Source organism: Corythoichthys intestinalis, chromosome 8, assembly GCF_030265065.1.
Source record: "Corythoichthys intestinalis isolate RoL2023-P3 chromosome 8, ASM3026506v1, whole genome shotgun sequence".
Classification (NCBI taxonomy): domain Eukaryota; kingdom Metazoa; phylum Chordata; class Actinopteri; order Syngnathiformes; family Syngnathidae; genus Corythoichthys; species Corythoichthys intestinalis.
The window spans coordinates 41666901-41682755 of NC_080402.1; the positions used below are offsets into that span (position 1 = coordinate 41666901).

General features: G+C 38.7%; 1 protein-coding gene across 1 annotated transcript; it reads left to right on the forward strand.

The window, feature by feature from the left end:
• Positions 1-336: 336 nt before the first annotated feature.
• LOC130920442 (germ cell-specific gene 1-like protein) lies at positions 337-10108 on the forward strand. The gene is made up of 5 exons (XM_057843665.1): positions 337-836; positions 4558-4605; positions 7966-8118; positions 8483-8594; positions 9156-10108. Exons 1-5 carry the CDS (start codon positions 548-550, stop codon positions 9448-9450), a joined length of 897 nt encoding a protein of 298 aa, XP_057699648.1. The 5' UTR covers positions 337-547; the 3' UTR covers positions 9451-10108.
• The last annotated feature ends 5747 nt before the right edge of the window (positions 10109-15855 follow it).

Below are 15855 nucleotides of genomic sequence, written 5' to 3' on the forward strand. Positions count from 1 at the left end.
CTTATGAATAAGCAATGTTTATTCATAAGTGTTTCAATTGACTGTCTTACATGATAAATACAACGTGTAAAAACAATGTGTAATGTGTAAAAACACAAAACTAATGTGTATATACGTACAATGAAAAACTCCTAATTAAAAGTTAAAAGAGTGCGTATGCATTTTTTGTGTGTACTCTTTTGCAGTAAGTGTTCCCTGTGATGCTTTGAGACGTCATAGTAGTGAGGAGGGAGGGCATCCTGATGACGCAGACGCAAGGGGGTTTGAGGGCGGGCGCACGATAAGAAAATCCCTCACTTGATGCAAGCAGCAGTCAAATCCTTTGTCAACGTGACTTCCTATGAGTCACTCTTTGGCAGCGAGTGTCAGACAGAGGGCAATTTATCCTGCAAAAGTGACCCCTAGGGAAGCGGAACTTGTATTTTTCTGGCACTTTAATGGATATTTCGGAAAACTGTGGAAGGTTTGCTGACAATTTGATGCATTCTGGAAATCTCTTCTTATATTAAGTTATACCCATGAACTGGCCGCCACCTCATCCCAGACAATGAAGACAACTCGCAGATGTAGGACACTTCTGTCGGTGAGCTTGAACTTCTTTGCCTTGCTCTTTTCCATTACGGCTTTCATCACCACCTACTGGTGCGTGGGGACGCAGAGGGTGCCCAAACCCAAGTGCAGCAAATTGCGGACCCACCAGTGCATCGACTACGGCGTCAACGAGACCGACCCGAACAAGGTGGTTTACAGCTGGGAGACCGGAGATGACCGCTTCCTCTTCCGCCAGTTCCACACTGGAATCTGGTTCTCATGTGAGGAGAACATCCACGATGAAAGTAAGCTCACCAGGTCTGTGTACTGCTGAGTGTGCATGCTTGTCAAATTTATAGGGACGTGATTTACCAGGTTCATGTCCCCACTTCTAAAACATTACACACAAACACTATGTGAATATCCTAATATCAGTGTTGGGAAAACACACTTGGCATTTAAGTAGAAGTACAGACACTTGTGTAAAAAGTTGAAGTACTAATCAGTCTTGTACTGGAGGTAAAGAAATAATCTTTAAGGTTTTTTTTTTTTTTTTGTTAAGTTAGTTGTATTGATAACTTGGCTTCCTTGCACACAAAAGCAAACCCAAAAAACTTGCAGAGTGATTATATTGAGGGGGGAAAAAAATAAAGTAGTAGAAGATACAGATAGAATATTTTTCTTCGAATGTATGAAATAATAAGTAGTCAGACAAAAAGAAGCTCAGTTCTCACCTGAAGTACAGATATATAAAAATCTTATTAAATCGTATTAAATTACTGTTGTGGTTTTTTTTTTCACTTTAAAACGTCCCCTCACTGCTTAATAAACTATCCACAGACATCACCATCAGTTGACAAGACAGCTCCCGTAAAGCTTCCCAATGGGGGCCGACCCAGGTAGAGCATTTGGCTTTCACTTTGATAAACTTAAACACACGCTGCGTTCAAACGCTGTTGTTCTAACACATCACGCATGCGAAGAAGGAAATTGTACATCAACTAGCTTTCCATTCATCGTGGTGGCATACCGGAAACGACGGGGAAGCAAAATAATGATTTTAACGTTGGTTTCATGCTACATTTTATTGTATACGTTTTTTTTTTTTTTTAATTCACTTATAATAATAAATTCTTAAATGACCCACCTAAGCAAACATCATTGTAGCATACGTAGAATGCTACTGTAATTACGTAAACTCACACAATAGACAAAGTTGTCAGACTGGCGTACCGGTATGATATTCTGATAAAGTATGCTGGTCTGACGTGCCTCCATGCTGAGGCAATAGTAACATCGGAATTCAACCTAAATATGTTGTAACTTCATATAGAAAAATTCAAGTTTTACTTTTGTTGAGTAAAATTAAGATGATTCTGAATGCTTTCCTCAATAATTACATTTCTGATGTGAAAATTGAGTGATTTATTAGCTGTTGAAAACTTGCACTAAATAAAAATAAAGTTGTTATTTTGGGCAAAAACTTATATGATATGTTAAATATTACTATTGATCCTGAGACTATAGGTGATTATCTCTGAATTTGGTGATTTTTGTGCATCTAGCGTACAATTTGAGAATTTTATAGCCATTTTAAGTTTTGTTATACGTGTATAAAAAATAATCGGGATTTTATTAGGGAACGACTTTGATTTTTTTTTTTTTTTTTTTTTATCTCGCTTCTCATGGAGACTCATCTATGCATAAGGCAGGTGCCTGTTTTGGTTTTAGGTCACTAGCAGCTTTGGTTTCGAAAATATTTGAATCTTAAGTTTTTGAAAATAGGCCCCCTACAGATCGGCCCTAAGCCCCGTGTCCCGTCAACTGATAGTGAAGTCTATGAACTATCAGAGTAGTCGTTAAAGTGGACAAAACATTAGGCACATTATAGATCTCTTAACACTTATGGGTTCCACTACACAAACTGGATCAGAGATTCTACTTTTTAAACTATGATTAAACGGTCACTTTTGATTGTCACATACAGAAAAGTATTTTTCTGTTCAATTTCAATGTTCCTCAAAGTTAATTGAACTAAGGTAACTCATTTTGACCACGAGACAAAAGTTCCCCAAAAAGTATGAATACTGAAATGTCAATCACTTAAACTTTTAATCACAAAAATACTTAGTGTGAAATTGTGTTATGTTTATTTAAAAACAAATCTGATATACAGTACTCACAGGAATCTGAGATGCTGTCATATGACGTGCAACAGTTGGATAAAGCGGTTTATCGTAAGTCCTGCCATCTAATGAAAAAGCATTTAATTGTTCTGTCATAGTATTCACGGATTAAATGAACAAAGATACATTTTAAAACAATTTTAAATAAAACTATTTACAGGCACAAGGCCTGTCAAATTGCCACTTAAGTAGTTGTGATTTTTCATCTTGTTCTTGTAAACAGTAACTTTGAATCTTACTCCTCTGTCATTCGTGACCTGATCATCATGAAACTTGGTAGATACCTAGCATGGACTAGTATCTATCGTTTCTTGGGACCCAATTTTTCTTTTCATATGCAACTTACTGATGTTGTAGGTTATGAATTATTTACAGACAAATTAAGCAGGGTAATGATATGGCACACAATGTTGCAGTTCACCACAGTTGTGATTTACTGCTGTTGTTTTTGTTGTTGTTGTTATTTTGGCAGTGAGAAACTGAGAGAAATGAGAACAACTCATTAGGGTGTTTATGTTTTCACCTCATCTTGTAGCTCTATTTTTGAGAGAAACATGATACCGGTACTCAAATCAAAACTGAACATCATTGCATATGTAATATAAGAATTAATGAAACAGATTGTATTCAAACTCATTACATCCCTGCACATTTACTGATATGCTAGTGAGTATATGAATTAACTAGTTTTTATTGATTGCCTTAATTAATTGGTTTTGGGTGCTCCATGGACCAAATGAAAAAAATGGGGGATTTTAAAAACTAAAACAGGTTATTCTGTAGTGCTACTACAGAAATGAAATTGGTTTCAAATGAGGGTGTTAATAGGAAGAGGAAGACATTTCATTTGAAATGAAAACAAAAAGTTTATACTGTAGCATAGACTTCAAAACCTATATTATGAAGTCTATGACTGTAGGTATGAGTTCCCTTCTCTTTGTAACTCGGCGAAGGAATGAAAAAAAGTAGTTGAAATAATACACGTGAAGGTAGTAATTAAGAAATAAGAGATACGATGAGTTTGTAGCTAATGTGTGCATTACTATAGAGGTCATGACAAGCAAGGTCAAAGTTGTTTTCTTGCCAGATTACACATCTGTGGCTGCCACATTGCTTTTAAATCAGGAATAACAAGATGGGTCCCTTTTCTATTGTTTTTGATAACTGCTGAAACATTTGTTTAGACTGATGCTGCACTTACACTCACTTTGTTTCAAAAACGTCACAAATTGAAATTACCCATGAGGGCATTGCTAGGACATGTCTATCTCATCAAGTGGCTGTACGATGGAGGGGGAGCTGAGACAGCTTGAGTTAATAAGGTTTATGTAACTGCAGCGTTGATGAGTTTTTCCTCAAAACAGCTGTTGCCAGCTTCCATCTACCTGATTAAAGTGTTCCTTTACAACAACTATACCAACATCGCTTAAAAGATGAGGCATCGCTCATGAAATGACAGTGTCTCATTTACTGCACTATCCAAAGTTTCCCATGTCATTGAAAACAAAACGTCGCTTTCATTTTTCTGAAACAATGTCTCACTGATGATATTTTCTTTGAAGTGATTGAAATACAAATTAGAACCAGTTGTTTGCTGCAATTTTGCCAATTGAAAGACTTTCTGGGTAAAGTACTGGTAAATTACTGGTGTTGAGCTACAATATATGCATTTTTGGAATCAATAATCTGGTCAGTGCCCTTGGAAAAACAAAAGGTTTACATATTTACACTTTTAACTGTTTATTTTTTTCAAAATTCATAACATAACATTCCTTCTTCCTTTTTGCTTCATCACAAGAAAACAAAAGTAACAGTGTTATTCTCTTATGGCCCTGTCTAGGTGAGCGATGCCGCAGCTTCATTGATTTGGCCCCTGCATCAGAGAAAGGTGAGTGTTTGTTGTTGGGATTGACATAGTATAAAATGTTTTAATCCAATGTGTACTAAAATACCAGTAATACATTTTTTAATGCAAATGTATATTTGAGCGACGTTCTGGGACGATATTTTGTCCTCAATCAGCGGACCGCGGTCCACGACCGGACCACGGCACACCTCTCTGCGGAACGAGAGCAAATGACATTTAAAAAAAAAAAAAAAAAAAAAAAACACAAAAAATTCTTTTAACATATATTATTTGTATGAATCGCTGATCTATTGCTATTCGCTACTATTCTATCGCTAAATTCTGTTTCATTTTTAGTCAAATATCATCCATGTTCCCACTTCTGTTGTCATTGCTATGACAACGATGCGCTGATTGGCTGAGAGAGCCTGCATGCTGCTGGCTCGAGTAGACGGACCGCAGCAGTGTGAAACATAAGTCGCACCCAGCACTTGCAATCTGTTTGTTTACATGCCCCCAGTAGAAGACCGAATCTAACAAAATTGCATGCTCAAATTTGACCAAGAGAAGAAAAGTGGACAACTAAAATCGCTGTTTCAATGTGGACTGGACTGACAAATATGCGTCCATTTTACCACCTGCAAGTACTTAAGCTATGTGCTTAATATGCTTAACCCTTTTCTTGTCAAACGTATCACATTTGATTCACCGAAAATGTCATGATTTTGAGACTAATTCGGAGTTTTGACAATTCTTTATGGGAAAAGAAATGATGGATGCAAGTCAACACATGCATCTGCAGGTTCCACGAGAAAAACAAACAGGATTTAGCAAGGGTTATAGATATCAGAGCGCTTATTATACATATTCTTTTTGACTTCTTTTTACAAATTTGAAAAAAAGGTTTCATTAGAACCTTATTTTTCAAATTTTGGGATTCTCTGATAATTGTTTCATGTTGCAGGTATTAAAGGGTTAAAGACAGTTGCTCTGATAAAAAGTGAAAATGCCATTATATTAAAGAGCACAGCTCTTTTGAAGAGAAGTTTTCTCCTAAATCAGGATTGAGAAGGCAAGAAATTAACAGGTTGAAGCAGTCATATCAAGAGTCACGCAAGGTTATTGTTCAATCTGTGACACAACAATAAATTACAACAGAGTTCTCACTCAGAGTGTCGTGGGTGTTGGCCAAACATACAGTGGGGCAAATAAGTATTTAGTCAACCACTAATTGTGCAAGTTCTCCCTCTTGAAAATATTAGAGAGGCCTGTAATTGTCAACATGGGTAAACCTCAACCCTGAGAGACAGAATGTGAAAAAAAAACCAGAAAATCACGTTGTTTGATTTTTAAAGAATTTATTTGCAAATCATGCTGGAAAATAAGTATTTGGTCAATACCAAAAGTTCATCTCAATGCTTTTTTATGTACCCTTTGTTGGCAATTACGGAGGCCAAACGTTTTCTGTAACTCTTCACAAGCTTTTCATACACTGTTGCTGGTATTTTGGCCCATTCCTCCATGCAGATCTCCTCTAGCGCAGTGATGTTTTGGGGCTGTCGTTGGGCAACACGGACTTTCAACTCCCTTCGCAGATTTTCTATGGGGTTGAGACCTGGAGACTGGCTAGGCCACTCCAGGACCTTGAAATGCTTCTTATGAAGCCACTCCTTTGTTGCCCTGGCTGTGTGTTTGGGATCATTGTCATGCTGAAAGACCCAGCCACGTCTTATCTTCAATGCCCTTGCTGATGGAAGGAGATTTTCACTCAAAATCTCTCCATACATGGCCCCATTCATTCTTTCCTTTACACAGATCAGTCGTCCTGGTCCCTTTGCAGAAAAACAGCCCCAAAGCATGATGTTTCCACCCCCATGCTTCACAGTGGGTATGGTGCAATTCAGTATTCTTTTTCCTCCAAACAAGAGAACCTGTGTTTCTACCAAAAAGTTCTTTTTTGGTTTCATCTGACCATAACACATTCTCCCAGTCCTCTTCTGGATCATCCAAATGCTCTCTAGTGAACCGCAGACGGGCCTGGATGTGTACTGTCTTCAACAGGGAGACACGTCCCTGGCGGCGCATTGTGTTACTGATGGTAGCCTTTGTAGGTCTCTGTAGGTCATTCACTAGGTCCCCCCGTGTGGTTCTGGGATTATTGCTCACCGTTCTTGTTATCATTTTGACGCAACGGGGTGAGGAGGGAGTTAAAAGTCTGTGTTGCCAACGACAGCCCCAAAACATCACTACTCTAGAGGAGATCTGCATGGAGGAATGGACCAAAATACCAGCAACAATGTGTGAAAAGCTTGTGAAGAGTTACAGAAAACGTTTGGCCTCCGTTATTGCCAACAAAGGGTACATAACAAAGTATTGAGATGAACTTTTGGTATTGACCAAATACTTATTTTCCAGCATGATTTGCAAATAAATTCTTTAAAAATCAAACAACGTGATTTTCTGTTTTTTTTTCACATTCTGTCTCTCATGGTTGAGGTTTACCCATGTTGACAATTACAGGCCTCTCTAATATTTTCAAGTGGGAGAACTTGCACAATTAGTGGTTGACTAAATATTTATTTACCCCACTGTAAGAAGCCGTTCTCTGATGGAGAAATAATAAAAGAGTGTATGACAGAAGTGATGGCAGCAATGTTCGAAGCAAAAGAAAAGGAGGAAATGACAACAAAAAACACCTTTACCACCTTCGACCTGACTTGTACTTGACCGACATTAATAAATGGACCCATGCTTGTATAAAAAAAAAAAAAAATTTTGGACCTTCAAGATTTGCATTTGAAGACCCCTGGTTTAGATGAATAGGGTTGACAATGCACAAATTCTAGTAGTCTAAAAAATGGATGGCTCCCTGTGTGCTTGGTTTCATTTGAAATACAGACAAAATTGAGTCCTCATTTGTTTGTGATTAAGTAAATAATACATCTCTAACCCTTGAGACACGTCATGTACTTTTTCTGATGAATGCAGTAACCCTTTTGCAAATCTGGGACAAAACAATGAAGACATAAGAAATTAACTTTCCTCCTCTTTGGCCTTTAACTATGTCGAGATTTGAGTGATTAAATAAAGCAAACGACTATGTTTAAGTGACACTATATCTTTAGTATTTAATTTTGCTTACCTTAATTTGCAATGGAAGTCTAGATGGCGAGTTTTAACACTAGTTCAGGTTAGTCATGACAATACAATACAGTCCGATTCAATACAATATTAAACATCCAAATACAAAATCCACACATTTTTTGTTTTTTAAACCTTTTAAAATGTGATCCAAAGACACAGAGGATTGTCTTGACTTACATGATTCTGATTTAGAATATCAAATTTGATGTCGTGTTCATTGTATGTACATTTGTTTAATGATCGTGTCTCATTTGTCAGGGATGTTGTGGCTGTCACTGGTATCGGAGATGCTGTACATAGTTCTGCTGGTGGTGGGCTTCAGCCTCATGTGTTTGGAACTCGTCCATTCCAGCAACGTCATTGACGGACTCAAGCTCAATGCATTCGCTGCTGTCTTCACAGTGCTGTCAGGTAGTCGCCATGTCTTTATATTTGCCTAAACATGTCTCAACTGGTTGTAAATATACATCCGTCATGCACGTAATTTTACAATTACAATATTACTTAATCAAATGAGGTGACAACTGCATAGCATCATATTGAGTAGTGAACACTGTCAGTATGTTACAGTAAATTAAAGATTACAGCTACAGTAAGAAGCAATGTAATATAATTTGGCCTCTTTGCTTATAAATGACATGCTGCCACAAATAATGTGGAAGTAGTAAAAGTGCTGACTAAAATGAGACATTTTAATATATGCTGTTGTTTTAGTTAGTTTACTTGTAAATGTTAGAAAATGTTGGTTGTCTCTAACCCCCTTTATTTTTTGCAGGTCTTTTGGGCATGGTGGCTCATGTGATGTACACGCAGGTCTTCCAGGTCACCGTCAGCCTGGGCCCCCCTGACTGGAGGCCTTACAACTGGGACTACGGCTGGTCTTTCTGGTATAACTCTGCATTTTTTGTTATTGGATGGCTTTTCTTCATTCTGTATTCAAAATATATTCTTTAAATTCCATGTAGCCACTTTAAATAGTCTCTTAGCTCAACTCTCACCTCTCCTCAGCATCACTGTCACTAATGAAAAAAAAAAAAAAAAAAAAACCAAAGCTCTCATGTTATGCAGGATTAGGCTTTGGCACCAAAGCCCTGATAGAGCCGCAATTGGGATTGCATAAGGGGATGATATTTCACGCCTTTACAATATACGTAATGTGTGAAAAATTCATCTGCGAACCTATACCGCACTTGACCTTTTAGGAACATTCACTAACCTGAGCGATCGCTACATGTGATGATGATTTGATTTTCTCAACTCACACATGACCTGCTTTACTTGAGGAGAGGGACTTAAAAGGATTGACACTAATCTAGGCAAACATAGTGAGAATATGAGGAGGGAAATATTCAATCGCAATTTGGATTGAGCACTTGCTACCTTTTTCTTAAAGGTTAATTTGAAAGTGAGTCCCAGGTAACTAACAGTCTTTTTTTTTCTTGTGTCAGCATGGCATGGGCATCGTTTACCTGCTGCATGGGTGCATCGGTCACCACACTCAACTCCTACACAAAGACTGTCATCGAGTTCAGGCACCAACGCAAGACCTTTGAGCAGAGCATTCGGGAGGAACATGCAAGGGAAGCTTTTGAATATTTCCGAGAGCCATCCGTTCACTCCATCTCTAAATCTGTGGAGGTCTATTCCAGTCAGACTCTAAAGAGTGGCAGAAAAACACCTATACCAGTAGACTCCTTAGATCTGAGTGACATTCGGGACTCACTAGGAGAAGAACAGTGCTGATATTGAGAGGACATCTTCATTTGAAACTGCATGAAGGATGGATAATGCCTAGTGATTTTCACTTTGGGTTTGGACCGCCAAGAAACAATTCAGGCCAGACATTTAAACACTGCCTTAATTTGAGTCGAGTCCCTGGAAGTGGGAGTTGTTGAACATTACAAAGCAGCAGAGAACAAAAAGACTGAAAGAAGATGATGTTTTGTAAATTGTAAATGTTAAAGAACAAGTTGTGTAGTATATACCCATGATTCCAGCGAAGGTTGCAAATGCTTCAAGCCTTACTATAAAAAAAAGTAAAGAATGGAAGAAAAAAAAGAAAGAAAAAAAAATCAGTCTCGATTTTACAGTAGGTACTTTCAATTTACGTAGATCTACAATCCACAAAAAATCCTCAATATCTTGCAGCTAATCTTGTGCCTCCAGACATAAAACGATGCTGTTGCAAATCATCTTTATTGAAAGTGTGTGATATTTTTTTATGCAACATGAAGCGGATCTGAATGTTTACAATGCAAAATCTCATACTTTGTCCAACCTCAGACGGGCAACTACACCACTTTTCAATTTTCATTCTGTAGGACAAAAAGCGTTTTGAATCATACACAAACAAGGATTTACACTGCTTTGTACTCTTTCTGTTAAATGTATTCTGCTTAAATTTGAAGACAATAAATTGGGGGGGGGGGGGGGGGGGGGAGAAAAAGTAGGGGGAAAAAATTGTTTGTTTTTTTTAATTGGTTTGACAAAGCGTATTGTCTTTAATTGAAAATACAAAAATGTGCCAATGGAAGACAACTCAGATCAATATCAGGTCTATAAATATTGTGACAAAGACAAAATATGAATCTTGTTGGCTCCATACACCGCAACAGACATGGAAAGAGATGAACAAAATGTGGTTTAACGTTAACCTTAATCTGATTATATTTATCGGACATCCATATCAAATGAAGACAGTAGAAATTACACTTTTCAATAAATGCCTCCCCATAGACTTCATGAATATTCAGTATATACAGTATATATCCAGGTATCCAGAAGAGGGAAGGTGATCTCAACTGAAGGGGCTGAACAACCTGAAGGCAACATAACTGATGTGCAGGACAGCTACAAATACCTGGGGATCCCACAGGCAAATGGGAACCATGAGGAAGCAACTAGGAGGTCTGCCACAACCAAATGCTTAGAGGGTGAGGCAGGTCCTCAAGAGTCAGCTGAATGGCAAGAATAAGATCCAGGCCATTACCAGCTATGCCCTACCAGTAATCAGATACCCTGCCGGCATCGTATCCTGGCCGCTGGAAGAGATGCAGGCTACCGACATCAAGACAAGGAAGCTCCTTACAATGCACGGAGGATTTCACCCTAAGTCCAGCATCCTGAGGCTCTTCACAAAGCGGAAAGAGGGAGGCCGAGGACTAGTGAGCATCAGAGCCACTATCCAGGAGGAAACTACATCCCTCCAAGAGTACATCATGAAAATGGCCCCCAGTGATGACCTGCCCGGTGAATGCCTCAGGCAACAGAAGCTCAGTAAGGAGAAGATATCATGGAAGGACAAGCCCCTGCATGGTATGTATCACCGACAAATTGAGGGGGTAGCCGACATGGGGAAAACATACCAGTGGCTAGAAAAGGCCGGACTGAAGGACAGCACGGAGGCACTGATCATGGCAGCACAAGAACAGGCCCTAAACACAAGATCAATAGAGGCTGGGGTCTATCACACCAGACAGGACCCCAGGTGCAGGCTATGCAAAGAGACCCCTGAGACGGTCCAGCACATCACAGCAGGGTGTAAGATGCTGGCAGGCAAAGCATACATGGAACGACAGAAGCAGGTAGCAGGCATAGTGTTCAGGAACATCTGTGCGGAGTACGGACTGGAGACCCCGGAGTCAAGGTGGGCGACACCTCCAAAGGTGGTCGAGAACAACCGAGCCAAGGTCCTGTGGGACTTCCAGATCCAGACAGACAAACTCGTGATGGCCAACCAGCCTGACATAGTGGTGGTGGATAAACATCAGAAGACAGCAGAAGTGATAGATGTAGCAATCCCGAGCCATAGCAACATCAGGAAAAAAGAACACGAAAAGCTGGAGAAATATCAAGGGTTCAATCAATCAATCAACTTTATTTGTATAGCACATTTAAAAATCCGCCAAGGAGGATTCGAGGAGCAGAGTTTTGCACAAGTTGCAGACGGGCCATTGCAGCCTGACCAACGCCTGCATACAAAGAATTACCATAATCCAGCCGAGTTATGACAAAAGCATGGATCAATTTCTCCAAATCAGAGCGTGAAACAGCAGATTTCACCTTAGCAATCTGACGAAGCTGATAAAAACAGTCCCATACAACACAAGAAATCTGCTTCTCAAATTTAAAATCAGAATCAAATTGGACCCCTAGATTTTTGACATAGTTCTTAAGAAACGGAGACAATGAACCGAGGTCAACATTCAGGGAGGCCTGGCTACTTGGTCTGAACACCATGACTTCAGTCTTGTTGTCATTCAAACTTAAAAAAATTAAGTGAAAGCCACGACTTTATGTCGTTGAGGCATTTATTGAGTTGACAGAAAATGCCATTTTGTGCCATTGGAAAGTAGATCTGAAAGTCATCAGCATACAAATGAAATAAAATACCATGTTTCCTAAAAACAGAACCAAGAGGCAATAAATAAAGCGAAAATAAAAGAGTGCCGAGAACAGATCCCTGGGGAACCCCATGTGGAAGTGATGCCTTTTTGGACATGAAATTGCCCATTTTTACACAAAACTTGAACCATTCAAGAGCCACACCTTGAATACCCACACTGTGTTCAAGACGAGAAATTAAAATCTCATGGTCTACCGTATCAAATGCTGCAGATAAATCTAAAAGAACTAAAATAACAAACTTGCCAGAGTCTGTTGCCAAAAGTATATCATTTGATACTCTTAAACGTGCCAACTCAGTGTTGTGGAGGGATTTAAAACCAGACTGGAATGATTCTGAAATCTGGTTTTCTTCAAGGAATGGTAGTAGCTGACAATAGATAACCTTTTCTAGTATTTTGGAAATATATGGAAGATGAGAAATAAGCCTAAAATTTGAACAAAGGGTGGAGTCTAGGCCTCTTTTCTTCAATAAAGGTTGTACTACTGCCTGCTTAAAGTCACATAGCATTGTGCCAGTAAGGAGACTACAGTTAATAATTTTTAAGATGTGTGGGCCAATGATGTCAAAAACCTCTTTAAATAAGCGAGGGGGTATTACATCGGAGGGGGAACCTGAGGGCTTTATATTACTAATAATGTCTTTGACAAAAGAATGAGAAACTTGCTCAAACTGAGCAAAAACAGATGAACAGCGCGTGGGAAGAGAAGGATCATTGCAAAATGGTGAAATACAGGTTCTAGTTGTAGGGGTTGAAAGAAGAGTTGGAGAAAATGTGGGGAGTGAAGGCAACAGTGGTGCCAGTAGTGATCGGGACACTAGGGGCAGTAACCCCCAAGCTGGGTGCATGGCTCCAACAGATACCAGGAACAACGACCGCCACTCCGTTCAGAAGAGCGCAATCCTAGGGACAGCTAAGATCCTGCGCAGAACCCTCAAGCTCCCAGGCCTCTGGTAGAGGACCCGAGCTTCAGAGGAGAGACCATCCCGCCCGGGTGGGCGAGATAACGATTATTATATTATCTATGGCCTCCCACTTTTGCCAAGGTTAAGACTGATTCGGATTTTAAATACCATAGAACTGAAGCTAGAAATCTCCAGTTTAAGCACATCTGTTGTTGTTGATGTTGATGACGTATCATTTTAACCCAATTGTAAATGAAAAGATGAGCATTGTGTTCCTATCCCAAAAATTCATGGACCTGACTATATGTTAACCACAAACATATTGAATATATCAGCAGAAAAAGTTCTAGAATACTTGGAGAAAAATATGCAAATGCCACCGAGAGATCATATAACAATAATAGTGAGGAAGATACTGTATGCAAACTACTATTTGATGTGCATTCTCATATATTAAAACAAGCAAACATTATATACGTACATTGAAGTGAGACATTCATTGTCTAGTTTGATAGTTTGTGCAAATTAGCGTACTATAGGCTGTATTGGCACCATGGAAAAAGTGCTTAGAAAATGGATTTCGTTCCACTGAAATGGATCTACATGATCTCTGCATTGTAATTTACATACGTTGCTAATTACTACCAAAAAAAAAGTTCTACTCACGGTTTCCAGTCATTTTTTAGCAATTAGCGTTTTCGTGTCGGTCTTTTTTTCCCCCGTGGCGCAGTGATATTGATACGGCGGAGTCGTATCGTCAGTGTGTGAAGCCATTTTAGGTCACGTGCACCAATAGGAGACGAGGACTGTTGCTATGCGCTTCGATAAACAAACAATATGGCGGCGACCGTGCCAAGCTACGACACGAGCGAAGATGAACCAAAGATAAGAAAACCGCATTCGGAATTTAGTCAAAAGCCATCGAAACGATGCTATATGCATCTCTCAACTGTCCAAGGGCGAAAAAGGGCAGGAATTTGGAAAAAACGTGCAGAGCCCGCGTGGTTGCGTCAGACAATGGCTTTCTTCCCAGGCTCCGTCGAAGGATCTTGCTGAAAATGCGTCGACTGGGATTTTTAACGACATTGACTACAGGTAAGCCACACACACGCCTTTTGTTGTGAATAACTATGGGAGTTGTGGGCTTCTGGTCAGATCACATATGAAGTTAAGACTTGCAATGTGAGTTCTGGGCTGTAGCGGTCATTATTATGATGTTAGATTGTTAACTTTGAGCAAAAAGTTTAGATTGACAAATAACATAGTATTTAGTCTGTTTAACCGTAGTTCCAAAAACCCATTTGATAATTTTATTCAGGAAAAAATGGCAGAATAGACAAGCCTATATAATTTGGATTGGAAGATTATGTAAATATGATATGGATGAAACAGTTCTCACATGGTTTATGTGTGTGTGCGTGTTTTTCAGAACTGAAACACCCTTCACTGACAGCTACAACTTCTTCTGTGAGACCGTCGTCCATTAAAAGATTAGAGTTGACCAGGAAGTGCTGCGAATGGACAAGCTTGTGGAAATATGGCTTTATTGGGACCATGGAAAAAGTGCTTAGAAAATTGATTTTTTCAAAGCCAATACCCTCCTAACTTAGTCACCAGCCAGAAATGTATCCTGATGTGAATACACAAAAATACAGATCTAGTGTTGCTGTTTTTGCTTGTTTTAAGTGTTATATTAATTCTGGCAACACAAAATCTTTATCAAATGTCATAAACACATCTACCAAACATTTGAAACAAGTATTGGTGCCTTAGTATACACATAGGTGAATTCAGAATGAGAAATGTAGCTAATTTCTTGAAGGAAACACTTCAACATTAATGATTTGCACCCAGCACAATGAAATATATATTGAATTAAGCTAAAGGCTTATGTGTCATATTAAAAATATCACAACCTACTATGCAATGAAATATATAAAATAAAAAATGCACGCCATGATCATAAATAGCTGAAAATCAACCCAATTGCTACCACACCCTCCTAGATGTGAATCATGGCAAAAATGGAATAAGACAAAAAAATTAAAGGGTGATCAAAAATATAATGTGCCAAAATCATAAGGTGATACTTAAAAAATGAAAGACATCACAAAAGAAGTGATGGACACGTGTTGAAGATAACTTCCAAGTTTTATTTCATGTTTCACAAGTGCTCAAATGTGAGCACACCCAGCAGCACGGACAAAATCAAGCCACGATGAGAATTCCTCTCAAACGTGTGCATGTCGCAGTTATTGTCTTGATTGCGACTGTTGTTCGATATTTCACATCATCAGTACTTGCTGGACGTGTTGGTATGTTAAAGACAAAGTTCGTTATCCATCTTTATGGCACATAACGTATGTTATACACTAAGTGTATGTTCCACCACTTCCAGCGAATATTGATGACATGAAAGATTACATAACAGACGCAATCAACGCGGGAGGGAGGAATTCTCATGTCAACTTGATGTTGTCCATGCTGCTGGTGATGGCCATATTTGAGTACTATGAAAACATGAAATTAAACTTAGTTACTTCCTACATCTGTCCAAGGTAGTTTTTATTTTTTTTTTTATGTTTTTCGTTTTTGACATGGCATTTTGATTTTGGCACAGCCTTTTTTAATCACACTGTATATACACAAAAGGTTGGAATCATTCAAGTATAGTACTGTTGGTACACATTTATTTAAACATGGAAGTATCTCATACTATAGAAATACACATTATTACACATACAAATATTGAAAAACGAATTAAAAAAAATAGAAATAAAAGAATAGTAAAACTGTACATGACAACATTACTCCTCAAAATCGCTTTACTCAAAGTC